Here is a 21,228-nt window from a genome sequence, read left to right as displayed (position 1 = left end):
GCTCTCGAACTCCAGGCTGGGTGCCGAATCCCTGCCAGACAAGCAGGCGGGTCGCAGGCTTCGCTGATTATGAAAAAGGACACCTGTATCCAATGGCTGCGGACTTGCCACGGCTCGGCAAGGAACCCACATCTACGCTCCCAACTCCCAGTTGCCGGGTTACCGCAGCCTCAATCGGGGAGTCTGCGCCCCGGGCTGCAATGGCTCCTGGAACCTGCTTCTTCAGTTCTCGGCTTTCGAGGGCAAGGAGCTAGAAATCAGAGACTTATCAAGGCGGGCAGGGGCTGGGGGTGTGTCCCCCTACGGGCGAGATCCGCAGTTTGCTGACAGGTCCGTGATGCCACTGCCCGGTAGGTCCCAATGTCAGCGGCTGCCTCATCGCACGTGGCCTAGTATACTAAACCAAGGGCAGTGTGACTCCAGAGGAGGGCAGATCGCGGCCCGGGGCCCCTCAGCCTCACAGTGGCGGCTGAGGCCTGGGGGTAGGCGGGCAGCGGTGTCCTGGCGGGCCTGGGGACTGGTGCGCCCTGGGCTTCAGAGGATTAGGCTGCAGTCGGCTGTTGGAAATTACTTTTTAATTCCAAAAGCCTCATAGAGGTTCCGAGGTCTCTTTGCTCTCCCCACCGCCAAGTTTGCATTAAGTGGTGAAAATTGGCCTAACTGACCTGTGTATTTTACAAGTGATAAGATTAAGATCTTACAATTCTTACTCTAAAAAATATTTCCAACAGTGACCTGGCAGATATTTAGACATATGAAACAAAACAGTTTCTCCTCTAATCTTCCCCGCCCTTCCACCCCGAAATTCCTTATATCAGGAGAGAAAGTTGCTTGATAACAAAGCTCTCTTAGGGGACCTTTTACAGACACAGTGAATCACAGTTACTTTGCCATACGCAATTAATGCATTAAATAGGGCTTCAGAATATGGTTGCAGCGGAGTTTGTGGCTCAGTCACTGGACTGCTAGGAAACCCCTGTACCTCAAGCCCCTCAGGTAAAGTGGGGGTAGTCAGAGCACCCACATCTTTGGGAAGCTGGGAGGCTTAGGGGAGCTAACACAGGAATGCGTGGGAGCAGTGCCAGATGAATACGAAGTGCTCAATAAATGAGCAGTTTCATTGTAGTTACTATTTTATATATGACCATGATCAACTTTACCCCAGGGGTGAGGCCAGGCTTTGGGAAAGAATGCTGGGCTGAGATGCAGATGCTTCTGGATTTGGCTGGTCTTCTTATCTGAAATTTCTTCTCTGTGAAACAATGTGTGGGGTGAGAATCAGGCCTCTTCAAACTGATATTCTTACCCAAGTGTGAAATGCAACTGACAGTATTTTTGCTTTTGAAAATTCCCTATTAAGCATTATGAATTAGAGTAGAGGGAGTTTCTCCCTCTTTTGGTGAGAATGTTGGTATTACTTTTTTTGGACTTAAGTTTCTCTTTAAAACCAAATCACAAATGTTTCAATTTCTTAACAAGTAAAAAACTGAACATGCCAGTATCTCAAATAATAAAATGACTAAAATTTCACTTGGCATACTGTAGAAAGAAAGACTAAGGGACATCCACTATTTCTTTATTTTAGAGATTTACCATCTAAGTCAATAATTTAAAGTCATTTTTTCCTGTCATGTCTTTCGCTAATACCACTACAATAAACAGGACTGAACATGCATTATTTTTAAAAACAATTATCTTTATTTAAAATGAATTCACTTATACAGCCAGCTACTGCCTTCATGTTCCACACACTTAACAATAAATTTAGTTTTAAAGAGACAGGCTTAGAAATAATTTTTTTCAAGTAATAAAAGTCAGTAGTTGTTTTGTGGATGCACTTTATATGATGCAGAACCAGAAGTATCCTGGTTTATACCAAGAACTGTAGTTTTGTAGTTTTAGTTATTAGTATGTCATTAATCTAGGCCTGCATAATGACCATAGAGATAACAGTATTTAATCAATACAAGAGTCGTTTATTTTTAGAATTAGTCTGGGGTAAATGATTGAGTGGTCAATCAGCAGTATTTTTAAGGAAAGAACCCATGATAAGTGTAAAATAACACAGGAGGAGGGAAAAGAAGAGCTTTGTAGGCTGCAGTGTGGAAATTCTAAAGGCCTTTGGAGTAGATGGAGCTTTATGAACAACAGATATAAAGATGCAATCTCCATTTTGCAATGATATCCATTGCTATGTAGGTAGAAACAGCCATAGACAAACCTTTTCTGAAAAAAATTAGATTTTCTTTATACCAAAGTTTAGCTCTACAGCTATAGAAAGTGAGAAAACTACACAAGACTTAAGAGGAGAGAAAGGTTCCTGTCTCCTACTCACCATGTTTCACTTTCTAGAAGCAACCATTTTCAATTCTTGTTAGTTGTTCCTGTAGGTGTTGGCCTTTGTATCTTTTAATAACATACTACTTTTTTTTTTTTTTTTCTTTTTCAGTTTTAGGTCTTATCTCTTGGAATACCAGTGGAAGAAAATTTTCTTCTCGGTCATTCTACTGCTTGTTAACCACACGTGCAAGCTTTCTTTCCAGTCATATTTCCAATAAGGTTGTTTCCAAATTTTTTTCCGGAGGCTGAGGCAGGAGGATTGCTTGAGTCCAAGAGTTTGATGCTATAGATTGCACTATTTGAATAACCACTGCATTCCAGCCTGGGCAACATAGCTAGACCCCATCTCTTGAACAGCTTTTTTTTTTTTTTAAGTTAGCTCAGTATTCAATATAAATATTATCATTAATTTCTAAGTGATACTTAAGGTTAAGTCATATAGGCTCTTATGTTGACATTTTCTTTTTCCTCCTACTTATTTTCCACAGAATTTAAAAAGTTTGTTTTTGTTTATTTGCTTAATTTACTATGGATTTATAATTAGATAATCTTCTAATTCTTTATTTCAAGTCTCCTGAGTTGTTTCAGTTAGTTATTTTCCAGGTATTTTGCACAATTGCCACTCTGGGTTCTTCAATATTCTCCTGGGGCTTCCATCACCTCTCTGTTGAGCTAGATCCCTGTGTGTTCCTCTTTTTTGATTATGGTTTTGTTTTGGTGGAGCACATCCTCCAAGAGCTTTCTGAGAAAGATTGGGTAAGGCTTAAATTTTGAGAGCTTTTGTGACTGGAACATTTTCATCATAACTTTATACATAATTATAATATTCTAAGTTGGAAATAATTTTTCCTCAAAATGTGGCAGCATTGCTTTACTGTCTTCTAAATTCTAACATTGCTATTAGGAAGCTGGAGTCAGTTTGGATTCTGAACTTACTGTTTGTTGTTTTGCTTTCCTGGAAATATTTAAAATCTTCTCCTCTTCCTTATGTACTCAGTAGGCCTATTTTATCCAGAAACTCATATCTTGTAATTCTGGGAATACTTCTTAAATTATTTCTGTGATAATTGTATCCTTTTTATTTACTCTATTTTCTCTTTCTAGGTTTTTGTTTTCTTATATGGATGCTAGACCTCTTGGATTGATCCTCTACTTTTCTTACCTTCTATTTACTGTTTTTTTTTTTTTTTTTTTTTTTTTTTTTTTTCTAAATTCATCTTGTTTGGGTATTTCCTAGGCCATTTCCAAAGTTACTGCTGAGTTTTTCCATTTTGTTATCACAGTTTCAGTGTGCAGGATATGGCATACTCTGTTTTGCTTCCATGCAGTAATAGCCCTCTTTTCCTTCTAAGTTTAGAATTAACTGGAAGATGGGTATAGGAGTCAGATGGAGAATATGAAAATATCCTTATTATTGATAAAATCAGTTAGAGAACATGGATTTAGATCCATTTCCAAAAGGGCCTGCTTGCTATTACTTCCTTCCAGAATTAGGCAGGAATATCTATTCAGTCACAGATAATGCCATGTAGCTGCAGATCCCCCCTGCTAACTTCTGACCATGTGACACAAGAAGCCCGGGACATGGGCTCTCTGCAAACAGCCACAACCCAAGTAAAAGGAAAAAAAGACTGAGCCAGTATACTGAGTTTTAGGCTCAACAATCAGACATCTCACTTTTTTTTTTTCTCTTGTTGTGGGTGAGGGGAGGGTAAATGAAAGCACATTGAGAGATGAGAAATGTTAGCCCATTAGAAATTTCTTCTAATGAAAACTTGAAATTTCTTCCAATGGAAACTTGAAATTTGGGAAATAAATATCCCCCCAATTCAGGCATACTATGTGGAATGTTTTTGATACTCTGAATTGACTACTATAGCCACCTCTTTGCATTTCTCTCTGCTGTTCTTAGAGTGATTGCAAGAACATGATGCAATAGTGAGAAGCCATTTACAGAAGTCGTTGTGAGAACCAGATGATGGGGGTGGCATGGAACATCAAAAGCTCTTTGGCAAGGAGGAGAAAATAGAGTCGATTGAAAAAAGTCTATACATAAAGTTAGAGTTACACCATCTCCTCTCTTTTAGAATTTCAACAATTTGACCTAAAATTAATATTTATATATTTAACTATATCGTGATACAACAAAAACTTCCTCAATTAACCTCCATTTATGCGGGTCGCAGGATTAGCTGACGTTCTTTGTTCTCTGTATATCTTATCACTTCTTGGTAGGCGTTGGCAGCTAGTATCGTTCTTCTGAGTATGCTGCACACTTCTCATTCTTATATATGCATCAAATATCCGAATATATAAACTTCATATATTTTCTGAGTTGTCCCCAAGTCTGTTGATGCTGGTTGTGCTCATTATGATAAATCCATAATTTAATTAGTTATTATATAAATTAATAAAACATGAGCAGGATGAGAAAGCTACTTTAATAAAAAATTATTCTAAACCTTTCGATTGTATAAAGGCAAGTTACTAAAAATACTTGCTGTTCAGTTAGGCATGAATGAGACAACTCTAAGAGATTGGGGAGCATCATAGAAATCTAGGATCATGCACTCTGACTGCTGGGCCAGTGTTATTAGGTGCTTGCTCCAGTTTGAACTGAAACTAGATGATGATGTGCATTGTGTGTTTGGTTTATTCAAGAAAGACAATGCTCTGCCCATGAACTTGGAAATTAGGGATTCCTCTTGAGTCTTAAATCACATGACCAACACAAAATGGATAAGGTCTAAAATAATCAAAATCTGCTTAGATAGATACAGTACCTGTCTACTTGCTTAGTCTAAGTGGGTACTAACATTTAGAAAAAGAAAGTAGGCTGAGTGTGGTGTCTCATGCCTGTAATCCCAGCACTTTGGGAGGACAAGGTGGGCAGATTACTTGAGGCCAGGAGTTTGAGACCAGCCTTGTCAACATGGAGAAACTCTATCTGTACAAAAAATACAAAAATTAGCTGGATGTGGTAACACACACGTGTAGTCCCAGCTACATGGGAGGCGCTGAGGTGGGAGGATTGCTTGAGCCCAGGAGATGGAGGTTGCAGTGAGCCAAGATTAAGCCACTGCACCCCAGCCTGGGTGACAGAGTGAGAGAGTGTCTCCAAAAAAACAACAAAAAACAAAGAATGTGTCCTTCAGAAGGACTTGGTGGTGGTGGGTTATGTCTTCATTTGTTTTCTGTTGCTATGACAAAATACCACAGACTGGGTAATTTATAAAGAAAATAAGTTTATGGCCAGGTGCAGTGGCTCACACCTGTAACCTGAGCACTTTGGGAGGCTGGGGTGTGTGGATTGCCTGAGGTCAGGTGTTCAAGACCATCCTGGCTAACATGGTGAAACCCCATTTCTACTAAAAGTACTAAAATTAGCTGGGCATGGTGGTGGGCACTTGTAATCCAGGCTACTTGGGAGGCTAAGGCAGGAGAATCCCTTGAATTCAGGAGGCAGAGGTTTCAGTGATCTGAGATTTTGCTATTGTACTCCAACCTGGGTACAATGGAGCGAAACTCCATCTCAGAAAAAAAAAAAAAAAAAAAAAAAGAAATAAAAAGAAAAGAAAAGAAAAGAAGTTTGTTAGCTTATGGTTCTAGAGGCTAGGGAGTCTAAGAGCATGGTGCTGGCATCTTGTGAGGGCCTTCTTGTTGTGTCATAACACTATGGAGGGCATCACATGGTGAGAGAGCAAGTGTGTTCCAGCTTAGGTCTCTCTTCCTTTTCTAAACTGCCAGTCCCATCTTGGGGACCCACCTCATGACCTTATCTAATTCTAAGTATCTATCAAAGGCCCCATCTCCAAATACTACCAACATTTGATTTTGAGCATTAGGTTTCCATCACGTGAAATCGGGGGAGCACAACTAAACTATAGCAGGAAGAGAGAGAAGGAGATGAACCAGGAATGTAAAAATAGAAAAAAAAGTGCCACAGAGGCCAGTGTTTAGGAAAACTTCAGGCAAAGTTTAGGAAAGCTTGTCCTCTGGTCCTCGGACCCTGCCTGTTTGGTCCTGGACCAGATGTATGTCTTAGATGGATGCCTAAGATCATCAAATTTTGGTGCCTTTAACACCCTGAATCCTCCATTGGCCTCCCTGATTCTGATTTCATCCTTACCTGCAACCTACTGTTTATAATTTGTCTCTCCAGTTAGTTGGAATGTTGAAACAAGTATATTCATAACCATTCTGGCCCTCATTGAATTTAAGTAGTCTGCATTTCAGATTACCTAACCATATCCGAGTTAGGTTATCGGAAACTTGCCCCTAAGCAATGACTCTACTCTCTATATGTTGATAGAATCAGGTTCTGCATCTTGGGATTGAGAGCCATACCCTGGACTATGATCACTTGATCAAAAAATGATGAGGGCTGCTTGGTGGCCAGTCAGCCAGAGCTTCCTGGAGCCTCCTGGAGACATCCGCTCTTGGAATCCACATTCTTCCAACTTGTCCAGCCTCAGTCTCTTGTTGAATTTTTTATGGGACATTTTGGCATTTTGTTCATTTAAGAGGCTAGAATCAAATCAGAGGTAAAACAAGGGTCTAAGTCATAACAAATAATTAGGAGTTTCTTTGAAAAGTTCCTTACTGAGGCATCTTGGAATTTGATTATTTATCCCAGATATATAACTATATTTTCAGGCAGAAACAACACCTACTCCCATAGTTATAGATCTTTAGGAAGTTTGTATTGTTTTAGAAACTTTTTCTCTAGAGCTTTTATGCTGTACACCAAGCCCTTTTGGGGTATGAAATGTCAGAGTCGTGATCCAACACTGAATTAACGTGCGCAGTAAACTAAATATCAACAAGAGCCCAACCTCCATGCCGGTTGCCAAGGCCTCTTTGGCATAGCCTGAAGTTTGTTTTGCGTCTTTCAGCACCCATGCTTTTACAAAGAACATACACATCTTGGAGGGCTGGCATGCACCATGATAATGCGGTTTATAGCACCCAGGTCTCTCCAGTCTCTCCTCTGCACAGTATGTGTGCAGCAAAACACAGTGGTCCCGGTTACGGAAACCTGGGTCTATCAACAGGGATCAAATTGACTGGGTAATGGTCAAGCCCTACTTCACTCCAGCCTGTGTAGCCCTTATGTGGTAGGCAACAATATCCAACTGGAGAGGGTTTCGAGTTGTGTAAAGCCTCTTGAATCCAACAGTGTGGATATAAACTGAGAGAACATGAGAGATACCTGGAATCTTATAAAACATTTCTTACGTATGTAGAGACAACCTGAAAATAATGTGTTAAAATTCAAGCAGCAGAAAGCTTGTAGCACTCCCTGAATCCTCTGATTTGCCAAGTGAATGTTCTCTCTAAAACCATTGAGTTTGCTTTTTCAGAACAATGCGTTTACCATGCTATTAAGTATAAAAAACAGTTGACAATTTGCACTGTCTTATGTTGGGCAAATCAGGTGATATATTTGATGCTTTTTTTTTAAACAAAGAACTTTATTTTTAAATAATCTTGCATTTTTGGAAAAGATGTAAGAAAGTATAAAGAACTGGTCGTCCAAGCTTCACTTAAGAGTTTCCTCAGCCGGGCGCGGTGGCTCAAGCCTGTAATCCCAGCACTTTGGGAGGCTGAGGCGGGTGGATCACGAGGTCAAGAGATCGAGACCATCCTGGTCAACATGGTGAAACCCCTTCTCTACTAAAGATACAAAAAAAAAAAATTAGCTGGGCATGGTGGCACGTGCCTGTAATCCCAGCTACTCAGGAGGCTGAGGCAGGAGAATTGCTTGAACCCAGGAGGAGGAGGTTGTGGTGAGCCGAGATGGCGCCATTGCACTCCAGCCTGGGTAACAAGAGCGAAACTCCATCTCAAAAAAAAAAAAAAGTTTCCTCAATTGTAATATTTTGCCACATTAGATTTATGATTTCAAGTATCTTCCTTTCCCTCTCCTCTCCTCTCCCCTCCCTTCCCATCCATTCCCCTTCTCTTTTCTATCTACCTCTATCAATATATGTGTACATATACATACACACACAGATAATACTTTTTTTTTTTTTTTTGAGATGGAGTTTCGCTCTTGTTACCCAGGCTAGAGTGCAATGGCGCGATCTCGGCTCACCACAACCTCCGCCTCCTGGGTTCAAGCAATTCTCCTGCCTCAGCCTCCTGAGTAGCTGGGATTACAGGCACGTGCCACCATGCCCAGCTACTTTTTTGTATTTTTAGTAGAGACGGGGTTTCACCATGTTGACCAGGATGGTTTATGAGCCATTTGAAAGTACAGAATCATGCTTATTTATCCCAAACATTCAAGTGTGTGTTTCCTAAGAACAAGGACATTCACTTACATAACCACAGTATAATTATGAAAGGTAATAACTTTAACAGAAACAGAATTCTATTATCTAGTGTATGGAACTTATTCAAATTTCACCAATCATCTTCATAATGCCCTTTATAGCAAAACATTATTTATTTATTTTAAGGTTCAGAATCCAATCCAGCATCACACATTGCAGTCAGTTGCCTATTGCTTTAAGTCTCTTTCAGTCTAGAACATGTCTTTAGCCCGACTTTGTTGTTCATGAAATTGAGCATTTTAAAGAGCATAGGCCGATTTTCTACAGACTGTCCTCCAAGTTGGGTTTATGGCTGTCTCCTGATTAGATGTGGGCTGCCCATCTGGATGTTTTTGGTCCTCGGAGTGTTATTCCAGGTGTCTCGTGAGTCTCATGGTTGGTAATGTTGGCTTCCATCTCTTGGTTATGGGGGTGTCGGCTAGGTTCCTCCATGGTCCATTTGTAGTTAACAAGTGATTGTGAGGAGAGACTTCAGGACCATACAAGTATCCTGTTCCTTGTCAGATGTCCCTTACTGGTGTCAGTGATCTCGAAGTGCTCTGCAAAGGGGCGCCTCACGTGTGTTGTTTGTTCCTTCCCCAGTGGTGATCATGTGTGCGAGCAGTGACACCATCCGGAACATCATGCTGGAGGCGCACAGGCATGGCATGACCAGTGGAGACTACGCCTTCTTCAACATTGAGCTCTTCAACAGCTCTTCCTATGGTAACTCTGCTTCCACTTTCCCCTCCTCTGCTAAGGTTCCAAGAGAGATTGTCAGGTACCCATGAATGGTGGGTTGGATAAAGAATATGTGGTATGTAAACACCAGGGGATACTACGCAGCCATAGAAAAGAATGGAATCATGTCCTTTGCAGCAATAGCAATGGAGCTGGAGGCCATGATCCAAACAAATTAATGCAGGAACAGAAAACCAAACACTGCATGTTCTCACTTATAAGTGTGAACTAAATACTGAGCAAACTTGGACATAAACATGGGAGCAACAGACACTGGGGACTCCTGGGGGTCATGGGGGTGGGTTAAAAAAACCCTGTTGGGTACTATGTTCACTACCTGGGTGATGGGATCCAGACTCCAGATCATCACACAATATTCCCATGTAAAAATCTGCACATGTACCCCCTGTATCTAGAATAAAAGCTGAAATAAAAAACAAGGGGGTTGTGAGAAAGAGTCAAAAAATTGAATTATGCCCATAAATGTGATTTCCATAAATGCAAGTTTGGAAATTTGTGACTCTGAACACTCCTACAACTTCTCAAATTTCTTGAATTAGCTTCATCTCCAACAATTGAATTAAGGCAAAAAAATGCCATGTACCTGTGATGTCAAGACATCTGTCTGGGAATAAGCATAGCCCACTCCTATAGTCACTTTAAATGGTCATAAATCTATGTCCCAACGACCCCGTGTCCAGTGCATTTCCAACTGCACATTGCTATCATCATGATACCATCATGATCGGAATAATTTCAGTGAGATTTGGGCAGAACTTTTAATAGAATGGAATAGACTAGAACATAACACTATGGAACAGGTAAAGGTGTATCATACTTAGCATGTGTATTGTTTTAGAAAACTTTTACTTTAGTAATATTATTGTGGATTTGTGTGTATAGGTGCATGCTACACCTATGTTTGCAATGGGTCACAGTGTGAAATAAAATAACTGTTACTGCAAATTGAGGTAAAAATCATTTGAAGGCCACTGATCCCCCTCCCCTCTTTCTTCCAGATTACTGCACCTTAAACCACTCCTATATAGAAGTTGTGAACCACCAGTGTACAGGGTTGAAAGCATTTAATTCCCTATAATGAACCTGGGGAAGTTTGTGGGTTCTTATGATGGAGGGTGTTTAAGGAGGTCATCAAGATAACAGGTACAAGAAATTTCTCCCCCTAACGTAGTTAGGGCTCTCTCTGAAGCAGACAGTGTAAGGCCACAGAACATTTTCTCAAACACTGCATGCTGGCTGTTCAGAGCTGAGCACTTGTAGGGGAAGTGTAAGTTTGTATATCACAAATGGCATGTTTACACTGAGCTTCGCTTCCCAGTTCTCGCTGAAGAGACAGAGCTGGACAGGATCTAAATCTTAAAACATACGCCCGTGTTTCCTGCTCTGACATCCTGGCTTACTGGAGCAGTACATCATTGTGCATAGACAGACAATAAAACACACTTTTCATGGAGATAAAGAAAAGTCAATGAAACAAAAGTAGCCACTGCTTCCTGTAGCGGATCACACTGGAGATTTGAGGCTTGCAAGATAAACACTTGTTTTGTCATCCTTGCTTCCATGATGGTCTTTTCCCCTCTCGGGGTCGTTTGGAGAAGGTGCGTGTAAGTTAAGGAAGGCAATTATTTTCTCCCCTTAAATGACCACCAGAGCTGAAGATCCACAGTACGGTGGGGTTAGGCCAGGTGAAGGCTAAGCCTTCATTTCTTGGGCAGATTCTGTGATGGTTCAACTACCCATTCAGGTAATATATGTTGAAAGCTTACCATGTGCTAGGTCCTTGGTAAGTGCTGGGAGCTACAGGATTGCACAGTTAACCCCAGCGTGGGTACCCATTATTGGCTGCAGCTCTTCAGCCACAGGATTGCTGAGTGCAGGGCTCGGTGCTGAGCAGGCTACCTTCCTCTTTCATAAATATTCCTCACCCAATGCAAGCTTGGGTGTTTAACACATTATTAGTATCCACCACTCCTCTGCAAGTGCTTTCCTCAAGGTCACCAGTGAGCTGCTCATTACCAAATCCATTAGCCTTACCTGAGACCCTGCTTCCATGCCTCCACAGCAGCGCCACCCAGTGGAACTTCCTGCAGTGACGGCTATGTTCCCGTCTGTGCTGCCCAATATGGTAGCTACCAGCCACACGTGGCTATTGAGCACTTTAAGTACTGCACGTGTGACTGAAGAGCTGAATTTTTAATTTTAATTAAATTTAAATAGTCACACGTGTGGCTAGTGGCTACCCTGTGAGACAGCAGGTCTCTAGAGCATTCGATCTGGTTGCCATCCTTCAATTTCTGGTAACCCTATGCTCTTAGCTTTGGTGACACAGCATTCTTCTGGTTCTCTGTTAGCTCCGGTCTGTCTCTTCTTACTCCTTTTGCCCACTAAAAATAGCATCCCCCAAAGTGTCTGTGCCCTGCCCTTCTCCCTCTGCTTTCTGCACTCTCTTTCATATCTGGCGAGGCAGACCCCCGCTTCTAACTTGGAGCCGTGTGGAAATGACACCCAGTATGGTCTCTAGTCCTCATTCCTTTTTTTGGCTTTGGACTAGTATTTCCGCCTCTAGCCTGGTGGTCACTTGGGCATTCTTGGATTTATCATACCCCTAACTGAAATAATCATTTCCATGTCCTCCTAACCCCTCCTCCTCCATCTGGCTCTGCTGCTTCCTTAATGATAACCTGTTTTCTTTTTCTCCTTGGCGTCATCTGTGACATGCTTCCCTTTCTGTTGTCCCTCACTCCCTAGCTATTGTACAGTCTTGAGATTCCCTCATGCACAGCCCTCTACCTTTGTTCTCAAAGGCTCTCTCTCTTTTTTGATAATAAAAGTAGTCAATGGTTATTATTGAAAATTTTCTATATTTGAAAAAAAAAGAAAAGAAAACTTGCTCATAATTGTAACCATCCCGAGAACCATTTTTGGTGTGACTTCCCACATATAACCTTCCCTAACCTCTTGCCTGGATTACTGTGGCTGTGAACGCTCAGTATCTCCCCCACTCTAATCCACTGCTATTTCCCAAGGCTGATTCTCATCATGTCACTCTTCTGTTCTGCTCATAAATCTCCAGAGGCACCCAGTTGTCTACTGCATTAAGTTCGTCCCTACTGATGGGGCGTCATGCCAAGCCGACCTCTGCTTTCCTCGTGCTCAACAGCCGGGATAAGGGAGATGTTACTGACACAGCACTGTTAGAAATGTCCACAAAAAGCTGGAAGGCACAGTATCAGTTATGGTTGGGAATAGATATCTATTTAGGTTTGCTCACATTTATTAAGCACTACTATTTCTATTCTTTTTTCTAGGAAGCAAAACTCTGGGCTGGCTCATGCCTGTAATCCCAACATTTTGGGAGGCTGTGGCAGGTGGATCACTTGAGATCAGGAGTTCAAAATCAGCCTGGCCAAAATGGTGAAACCCCATCTCTACTAAAAATACAAAAACTAGCTGAGTGTGGTGGCGCATGTTTGTAATCCCAGCAACTTGGGAGGCTGAGGCAGAATTGCTTGAACCCTGGAGGCGAAGGTTGCAGTAAGCAGAGATTGTGCCACTGCACTCCAGCCTGGGTGACAGAGCGAGACTCTATCTCGAAAAACAAAAACAAAAACAAAAACAAAACAACAACAAAAATAGGAAAACAAAACCCCAAAGCCATTTCCTTTTAGATTGTGGTAGACAGATTTATTGTACTGGATTTTACTTCTTTGCAAATTAAAAAAAAATGTTTTTGCCCATTTCAGTCCCTGAGACGGTTGCAGTTTCTATTCCTATCTGTATTTTCTAATTACATAGCATACAACTCTATGGAGTTAAGCATTTCCCTTCTTAGACCCCTGGAGAGAACTTTTTTCCAGATCTGAGAAACTCATACCCGCTTTGCTTTAGACATCACCTCTACTGAGTCTTGATACTTAGAGTCAATTAAAAATGAATCAATAACTATTTATTGCATGCCTGCAAGCAATGGGCTCCTCCACTGAACAAAGGTGTCCTGGGCATTCTCAGAATTTGGGGTCTTCCTGGCAGTGGACTTGGCCCCTTAGCAAAGGCCAGATCGTCTTGGTGAGTGAGCATCCAGCTGGTTTTACCTGCGTGGTGGCTCACTGGCTGGAGCACGGGTATGGCTTGGCTCACACTGAGGCCTCCACAGTGTCTGGGAGGTTTCATGGGAGAGGAGGAGGGACTTTGTCAAGTTTTGCTCAGTGGCCTGAAATTTAATCTTGTGCTCATTGAGCACAGATTTAGTTCCTACTGAATTCTGTCCTCAGCTGTGTCTTGCTTATCTTTTAACAGCTCCCTGACACATGTAAGCAATTAATAAATGGTTGCTATTATTAGGATTATGATTATCCAGACAGCTCTGCAAACATTTTCTTTGTCTCTGCCTTTTTTCAGGCCCTAGATGAAGCACCCAGCTGCCTCCTCGCTGTCAGGCACGTTTGCACCTTCGCCTGGGCTGTGCTGTAGGCTCAGCCAAGCATGTCTTTCCACCCTCCTCTCCTCCTGTTAAAATCCTGTTCACACAGTTAGGACCCGGCTAATGCTTCTTCCTTACATGCAGCCTTCCCCCAGGTTAGATTGTCCTCCTCTATACTCTATGTTGTTTCTTTGTACCACCCCGCCGTAGTAAGCTGTGGTCCGACCTGTGATAACCTCAGTTGTTTACATATCACACGCTCAGCATCTCTCTTGAATGTGGCGGAGACTGTATTTACAATGCCCACCCTGCCAATCTCAGGACCTTGCATAGTTCATACATGTTTGTCTGATTCAGGCTGTCATAGAAATTCCAAAGCCAACAGGTCTTTGTTGAACTTCTTCAGGAAGAGTAGAGTGAGTGCCACAAAGTCCCGGCCACGAACCCCAGAGATATTCTCACTGCTTAGCTGTCGGGTTCGAGGCCTCTGCCAAGGATGTGGGGGCTCTGGGCAAGCAGATGACTTTGGCATTGGACACCAGCAAGTGGAGTTCCTTATATTTTCAGAGATCTCCAGGAATCATAATAGCAATTCATAGAAAAAAATAGCTCATTGTTAAAAGTCAGAGGCCCGCCTTGTCTTTTGGGGCCCTGTAAGCCACATGTTTTCTTGAAAATAAAATAATGAAGAGAAAAATAATTATGCTTATTCATGTAATTTGACTTTGCATTTGTAAAAGAGAGACCTGTGAAACACTGGGCTACCCAGCTTCCCTGTGCATCAGTTTCCTTATCTGTAAAATAGAGAGGATCATAGTACCCATATCACGGGGTCTTGTGAGGAGTAAATGTTTTTATACATATAAAGTGCTCAACAAATAGAGCTTTTATTATTATTGTATATGTGCTTCAGAAATGTTATCATTTTTAATTTCATTACCACAAATGCACTAATGGAAATTTTCTAATAAATAATTTCTATGATGTTGCCAGCACTAGAGAGATACAAATCTTTGAGTTGACCTAAGCAACCACTCACCCTGAAAAGATTCAAGAAATATCAGTAATCTCAAACTTCTTTCTTTTACAGCACTAACTTTCTAATAGTTGTGCTTATCTATTGTCATGTGTTGCTGTGACCTGCTGCCCCACGCCCACATAACATCAGGTTTATTATACCACACTAGCCACTTGATTCACCTTCACAGTTGCTTGTAGGTGTTAAAAAAGAAGTGTAGGCTGGGCGTGGTGGCTCACGCCTGTAATCCCAGCACTTTGGGAGGCCAAGGCGGGAAGATCACGAGGTCAAGAGATCAAGACCATCCTGGCCCACATGGTGAAACCCTGTCTGTACTAAAAATACAAAAATTAGCCAGGTGTAAGGGCACATGCCTGTCGTCCCAGCTACTTGGGAGGCTTAGGCAGGAGAATAGCTTAAACCCAGGAGGTGGAGGTTGTGATGAGACGAGACAGTGCCTCTGCACTGCAGCCTGGTGATAGAGTGAGACTCCGACTCAAAAAAAAAAAAAAAAAAAAAAAAAAAAAGTGTGAATGGCTAGGAGTAAAAACTGAATTCTTTCTCCTACAGTGCTGTAATTTTGGGGGTGGGCAGGGCTGAAAATCACAGTTACGTGGTTATCAAGTCAATGACCTCAACAGTACTCTTCTTTCTCGCCCACATTTCAAAGGAACACATGTTTAGAGGGCCTCCTTCTCCTTTAATGGTCTTGACATTGTTGCATCACACCTAAGTGCAAAACTATAACAATACCTCTCATCCTGGTTGCCAAACTAACAAGCAGGGGACACATGGCAGTTGTAAAGGGAGAATGGCCTCTTTATGGTGGCTGGCTTAGAATTATAAATATTTTTTTTTCTTCTGTAGGAGATGGCTCGTGGAAGAGAGGAGACAAACACGACTTTGAAGCTAAGCAAGCATACTCATCCCTCCAGACGGTCACTCTGCTGAGGACAGTGAAGCCTGAGTTTGAGAAGTTTTCCATGGAGGTGAAAAGTTCTGTTGAGAAACAAGGGCTCAATGAGGAGGATTACGTAAGTGCCTGATTATGAGCCTGGACCTTCAGCATCCTGAAAACAGTCTTCTAATTAAATCAGAGATGACAGAGTGTCTCATTCTGAGCCATTCAAAAATTCCTAGGTTCAGGTCTGATGTCACTGTTGCCTTCTGTTGTTTTTTTTTTGTCTTTCTTTCTGGGTGGTTTTCTTCTTTCCTTCCCCAATATACCCACTATCATTCTATCCTTCACTTACACTTTTTCAGCTGCTGCAGGAAGGACATTTGCTTTTTTGTGGGCACTTGTGGTGGCTGAGTAGAATGTCTGTAGACTTCCATCACATAAGTGACTAAGAGGGTTTTGGGGGAGAAGAAGGACGAAGGCATGCCAAAGGTTTGCATGCCTAATTTTTCCAAAGCTTGGTGGCAGCAGATATTTGGGGTTTTAGGAGACTCTTGCTTTTGGCAGCCTGGCTTAGCTTTCTGGCCAGTCTGCTTGTGGACGGTGCTGTCGTCTCTTTCTGCTGGAAGTTGCTTCCTACTCACGTACTGCAGGGCCTCGAACCCCGTAAGTGCTGTTGTTACTAGTGCATTTCAAGAGTGGACAAGAGTCAGAACCTTAGATCAGACTGAGGATTAAGCAGAGGGATTCATCTATGAGGTGGCGCCATGGGCAGCTGACCACACCTCACTTGGCATTATTGTTTTGGCTGCCTCTGACGTGTTTTGCCGCATGGCCAACATGCCAGTCCTGCAAATCCTTTCTCAGAGCAGGATGAGCAGCTGGTCTTCAAAACGAATCACTCTACAGCATCCAAAACTGGAAAGGAGCACCTTCTTCCTCCTCTTCTTTCTTTTGGGGCAACGTTTCACCCTGTGATCATGGCTCACTGCAGCCTCAAACTCCTGGGCTCATGCGATCCTCCCAGTTCAGCCTCCTGAGTAGCTGGGACCACAGGTGCATACCACCATGCCCAGCTAATTAGGACCACCTTCTTAATGATAGGCATGTGGCTTGGATAGTCCCTGCCCAGACTGGATAATAATCAAGTTCATAAGAGATGGCCACTTCCAAACAGGATTTCTCCTAGTTTCTCTACTTGAAGTACCACAGAGTACTGGCCTTGGCCTCAGAGCTGCCTTCATAGCCTAGATCTAGCACTTCTGAGCTGTGTGATCTTGAGAAAATTGCTCAGTTTCCCTGATCCAAATAACTTTTTCATGTTGGGAGGATTTCAGATCATTTACCTGAAGCATTTAGCACTATCCCTGTCAGAAAGTTAGTACAAAATACATGGTACCTCTTTTGTACCATTGTTGCAAGGTTATGCCTGTCTTTATAGGAATTTGTTATCAAATGACATACAAAGGGTCTTATAAACATATTTATTAATGTTTTAAGTGTTACATATACTATAATCACATCATTTAAAATACCTTTTGACTTTTTAAATCAGTGCTATCTGGTAGTTACACAATATGAGCCAAAAAAAAGTGAGCCAGATATGTAATTTAAAATGTTCTAGTAGACACATCTGAAAAAGTGAAAAAAACAGGTGAAATCTTAATAATATATTCTAATTAGCACAATATAAACTTAGTAGCATTTCAACATGTAATCAATTAAAAATTTTTAGTGAGATTTTAATATATTTCTTATACTAAGTCTTGGAAATCCAGTGTGATTTTGAACTTACAGTGTGTGACGCCCTTGTTCAAGTGCTGCATAGCCACACATGACTAGGGGCTACCACATTGGACAGCATGTTCGGAATGATGAAAGAAGTAGGGTTTTTACCTACATTTAAGGAAACATATGATATTGTTGTCACCATCCAAATCCTTTGTCTCAGGAATATGAAAGAACACAAAAGGGACTGAGCTTTCTTCAGTAGTGCTACCAAAGGTAGCCTGGGCCATTACTGAAAACATCAAACTCTTTTACATATGCCTCTGTATATTATTTTTCTTCATTAGGTTCATATTAATTTTATGGCTCAAAAACTTAACAATGGTGCCATGTCATCTGGTTTCCTCTCATTGGGCAAAAGTTGGCATCCCAGCCAGGAGTGGTGGCTGACGTCTGTAATCCTAGCACTCTGGGAGCCTGAGGCAGGAGATTGCTTGAGCTCAGGAGATGAAGACCAGCTTGGGCAACATGGTGAAACCTCATCTCTACAAAAAATACAAAAATTAGCCAGGCATGGTGGCATACACTTGTTCCAGCTACTTGGGAGGCTGAGGTAGGAGGATCACCTGAACCCAGGGTGGTCGAGGCTGCAGTGAGCCGTGATTGTACCACTGTACTCCAGCTTGGGTGGCAGAGTAAGACCATGTCTCAAAGAAAAAGATGACATCCCGCTACTGGGTAATTCTTGGTTATCTGTTACTCTGTGTTCATAATATTAAATCTTATTTTAATGGTAGTCTAAAAAAAGTCACTGGAAAGGTATACTTACTACAAAGATTTATAGCACATTCTAAAACAAATTAAGAACACTTTTGAGATTATTTGCAGCCCTAGATTACCACACTGCTTCTCTCTGATCGTGGGCCTGTTGAAACTGACTTTATAAATAAATAAAAATTAGAATTTTAAGTAGAAGTTAGACTTAACTATAAATTATTCCAATTCTGAATGTATGTCCATCTTTTGTATGTATGTATGTAGGTTTTAGTGGGGCCCTTCTTTTTGTTTTTTGAGATGAGGTCTCCCTGTGTTGCTCAGACTGCTCCCAGGCTCTAGTGATCCTCTTGCCTTAGACTTTGGAGTAGGTGGGATTATAGATGCACATCACCACACCTGGCTGAGCTGGGCTCTTGTGAGTACCAGTTGCAGTGTTTATCAGGTTGGGTTAGACTCGTGGTCCTGGTGAGTATCACGGGAAGGAACTATGGGAGCCAAAGAGCTAGCACCTGTGTGGCTGGGTTCCCGGAGACTAGTCCTTGATCTAGTGTGGTGGGAGAGTCTGCAGGGGTCTACGGTCTTCTCTCTAGGCTCAGTTTTTTCACTTCTCTTATTTGTGCTAATGAGTTGTCTTATCTGCTAACTTAAAACTCCAGTTCATGATGTCCATCATGAACTCTTCGTTCTCTGCTATCCATCTTGAGTCTGGCAACTTTGGTGGACTCCTATTTGTTCTAAAATTTACCATGGGTTTTCTAAAGAATCACATGACCTAGGAATAGTGACAATTTTGTCTCTTTTTAATTCTTCTACTTTTAAGTATGCTTAATTGAAAGTATACTTAAGAAGCCAGGCCCAGTGGTACATGCCTGTATTCCCAGGTACTTGGGAAGCTGAGGTGGGAGGATTGCTTGAGTACAGGAGTTTGAGCCCAGACTGGGTTACATATCAAGACCTCATTTCTAAAAAAATAAGTAAATAAAGTAACTTTAAAAAGTATAATTAAATATGTATATACTTAATTGAATTTAAGTATTAAGTATGTTGAATTAAAATTAAATACAATTAATTAAATTAAAACTTTAAATGGCCCTGGGTGGGGTCCCAATATTGTATTAATTATAAGCAGTGATAGTGGGCATCTTAACTTTAATGTAAAGAACATATAACAGAGTTCATATCTGCTCACATCACTGCTTAAGCATGATGCTTGCTGTGGGGTTTGGGGGACAGTCCTTATTTGATTGTGGAAATTTCCTTTTCTGTCTTGTTAGTGAAGGTTTTTTTCATTCGTTGATTCCTTCTAATATGATAACTGGAACAAAAATAGCACATCAAGCATCAAGGTTTGTATAATGTAGGTTAAGGAAAATCTTTGGACATGGGTTTTTTACTTTAGGCATTATATATTGTATGATACCCCTGACTGTATTTCATATATGCTAGTATTGCGTTCATCATATTACCATGTTATGAGTATCCTTGGAAAGGTTATGATCTTCTGAAAAGAAAAAATTTGAAACTTTAAAATATTTACAGACAATACTGAAGTATTTGGAGGATAGAGTAGCAATAATGTTTTTAGTAAAATTAACGTTCCATATTTGTAACTTACTAAATTTTGATGGATTAATGCAATTTTGTTTCTGTAAAATTGATCTCTTCCCTTTCCATTTCTTATCCTCTCTCTTTTTAACTGACTTTCTAATAGAGATAATCGCACATTTACATGCAGTTTTGAGATGTGATACAGAGAGATTCCTTGTATACATTCCCCAGTTTCCCACAATGGGGACATTTTGGAAAATTATAAGATCACAACCAGGATATTGACATGGATACAATGCAATTCTTATGCTCAGATTTCCCCAGTTTTACCTATATTCTTTGTGTGTGTGTGTGTGTGTGTGTGTGTGTATTAAGTTCTATGCAATTTTATTATCTGTGTCAATTTGAGTGTTTGAATTTTATCAAATACCTATTCTTACACATATTGTGCATATTGTGATACTGTTTTTCTTTATTTTCTTATAAAGTTGTGATGTGAGTTGCATTAGTAGATGTTTCTGATCGTAACCATTTCGGCACTCCTAGAATAACTTTGGATCCTCTCTACCTCAAGACTGAGTTGTTCTATTTCCCAGTTCATATTTTGGAGAATATACTTACGGTTGAACCTACACATGCCTGCCTTGGCAGAGATTTTCAGGCTGGTTTGTCTCAAGTGCTATTCGCAGCCTGTAAATTAGCTTCTCTGGGTCCAGTGTCCATTCCTGTTTCCCTCACCTTGGGCGGTACATGTGTGTGGTATGATAGAAGAGAGGGTTGTTTAGGGCTGGTCTATCACTGGGGCTGTAAGTGTTGCATATACTATAATTGTCTAGTTATTAGTAGATGCATTTTTTTCTTATGATCTAAATGCTGAGAGTATGTGTATCTCATGACAGTGTCCCCACCATTCCTATGGGTAATATAATATTAAAAATGCATTTGCCCTTTTACTAGTGAACCTAGGGGAAATCTATTCCATTCTGATGCATTATGTTTTAATGAGGCCCAGTGGCCACCACTGGAGGCAGTATAGCCCAATGGTTACAAACACAGGCTTGGGATTTCATAAACCTGGCTGCCTCTTACAATTCTTATCTTGGGCACCTTTCTGAGACTTAGTGTGTTAGTTTATTGGCTATCAAATGGGGATAACAATTTTTAAATGACAAAGTTGTTGAAGTAACTCGAGAATTGTATAAGAATAATATTCACCACATGCCATGCATTCATTGGATGGTATGCCTTCATTGGTGCTTACCAATGATGAATACCTACCGTGTTGAATACTTGGTAAGCATTCATTGGATGGTAGCTGTCATTTCTCTTACTCTTGTTTCTTGTATCCCAGGATGATGTGTATGGCACTCTTGCATGCCTACTACACCCAGAACTCTTACCCATTCTTCAGACTGTAACT

General features: G+C 41.2%; 1 protein-coding gene across 2 annotated transcripts in view; it reads left to right on the top strand.

Annotated features, from left to right (window-relative positions):
* NPR3 (natriuretic peptide receptor 3) overlaps positions 1 to 21,228 on the top strand; it is a 63,432-nt gene that overhangs the window by 2,656 nt on the left and 39,548 nt on the right. For both annotated transcript variants that reach the window (XM_074386737.1, XM_003936211.4), the window contains exons 2-3: positions 9,261 to 9,383; positions 15,725 to 15,891. In XM_074386737.1, the coding sequence (XP_074242838.1) occupies positions 9,261 to 9,383; positions 15,725 to 15,891 (290 nt within the window). The remainder of the gene's footprint in view (positions 1 to 9,260; positions 9,384 to 15,724; positions 15,892 to 21,228) is intronic.

Source organism: Saimiri boliviensis, chromosome 1 (genome assembly GCF_048565385.1).
Source record: "Saimiri boliviensis isolate mSaiBol1 chromosome 1, mSaiBol1.pri, whole genome shotgun sequence".
NCBI classification, from domain to species: domain Eukaryota; kingdom Metazoa; phylum Chordata; class Mammalia; order Primates; family Cebidae; genus Saimiri; species Saimiri boliviensis.
This window is presented reverse-complemented; position numbering and strand designations above follow the sequence as displayed.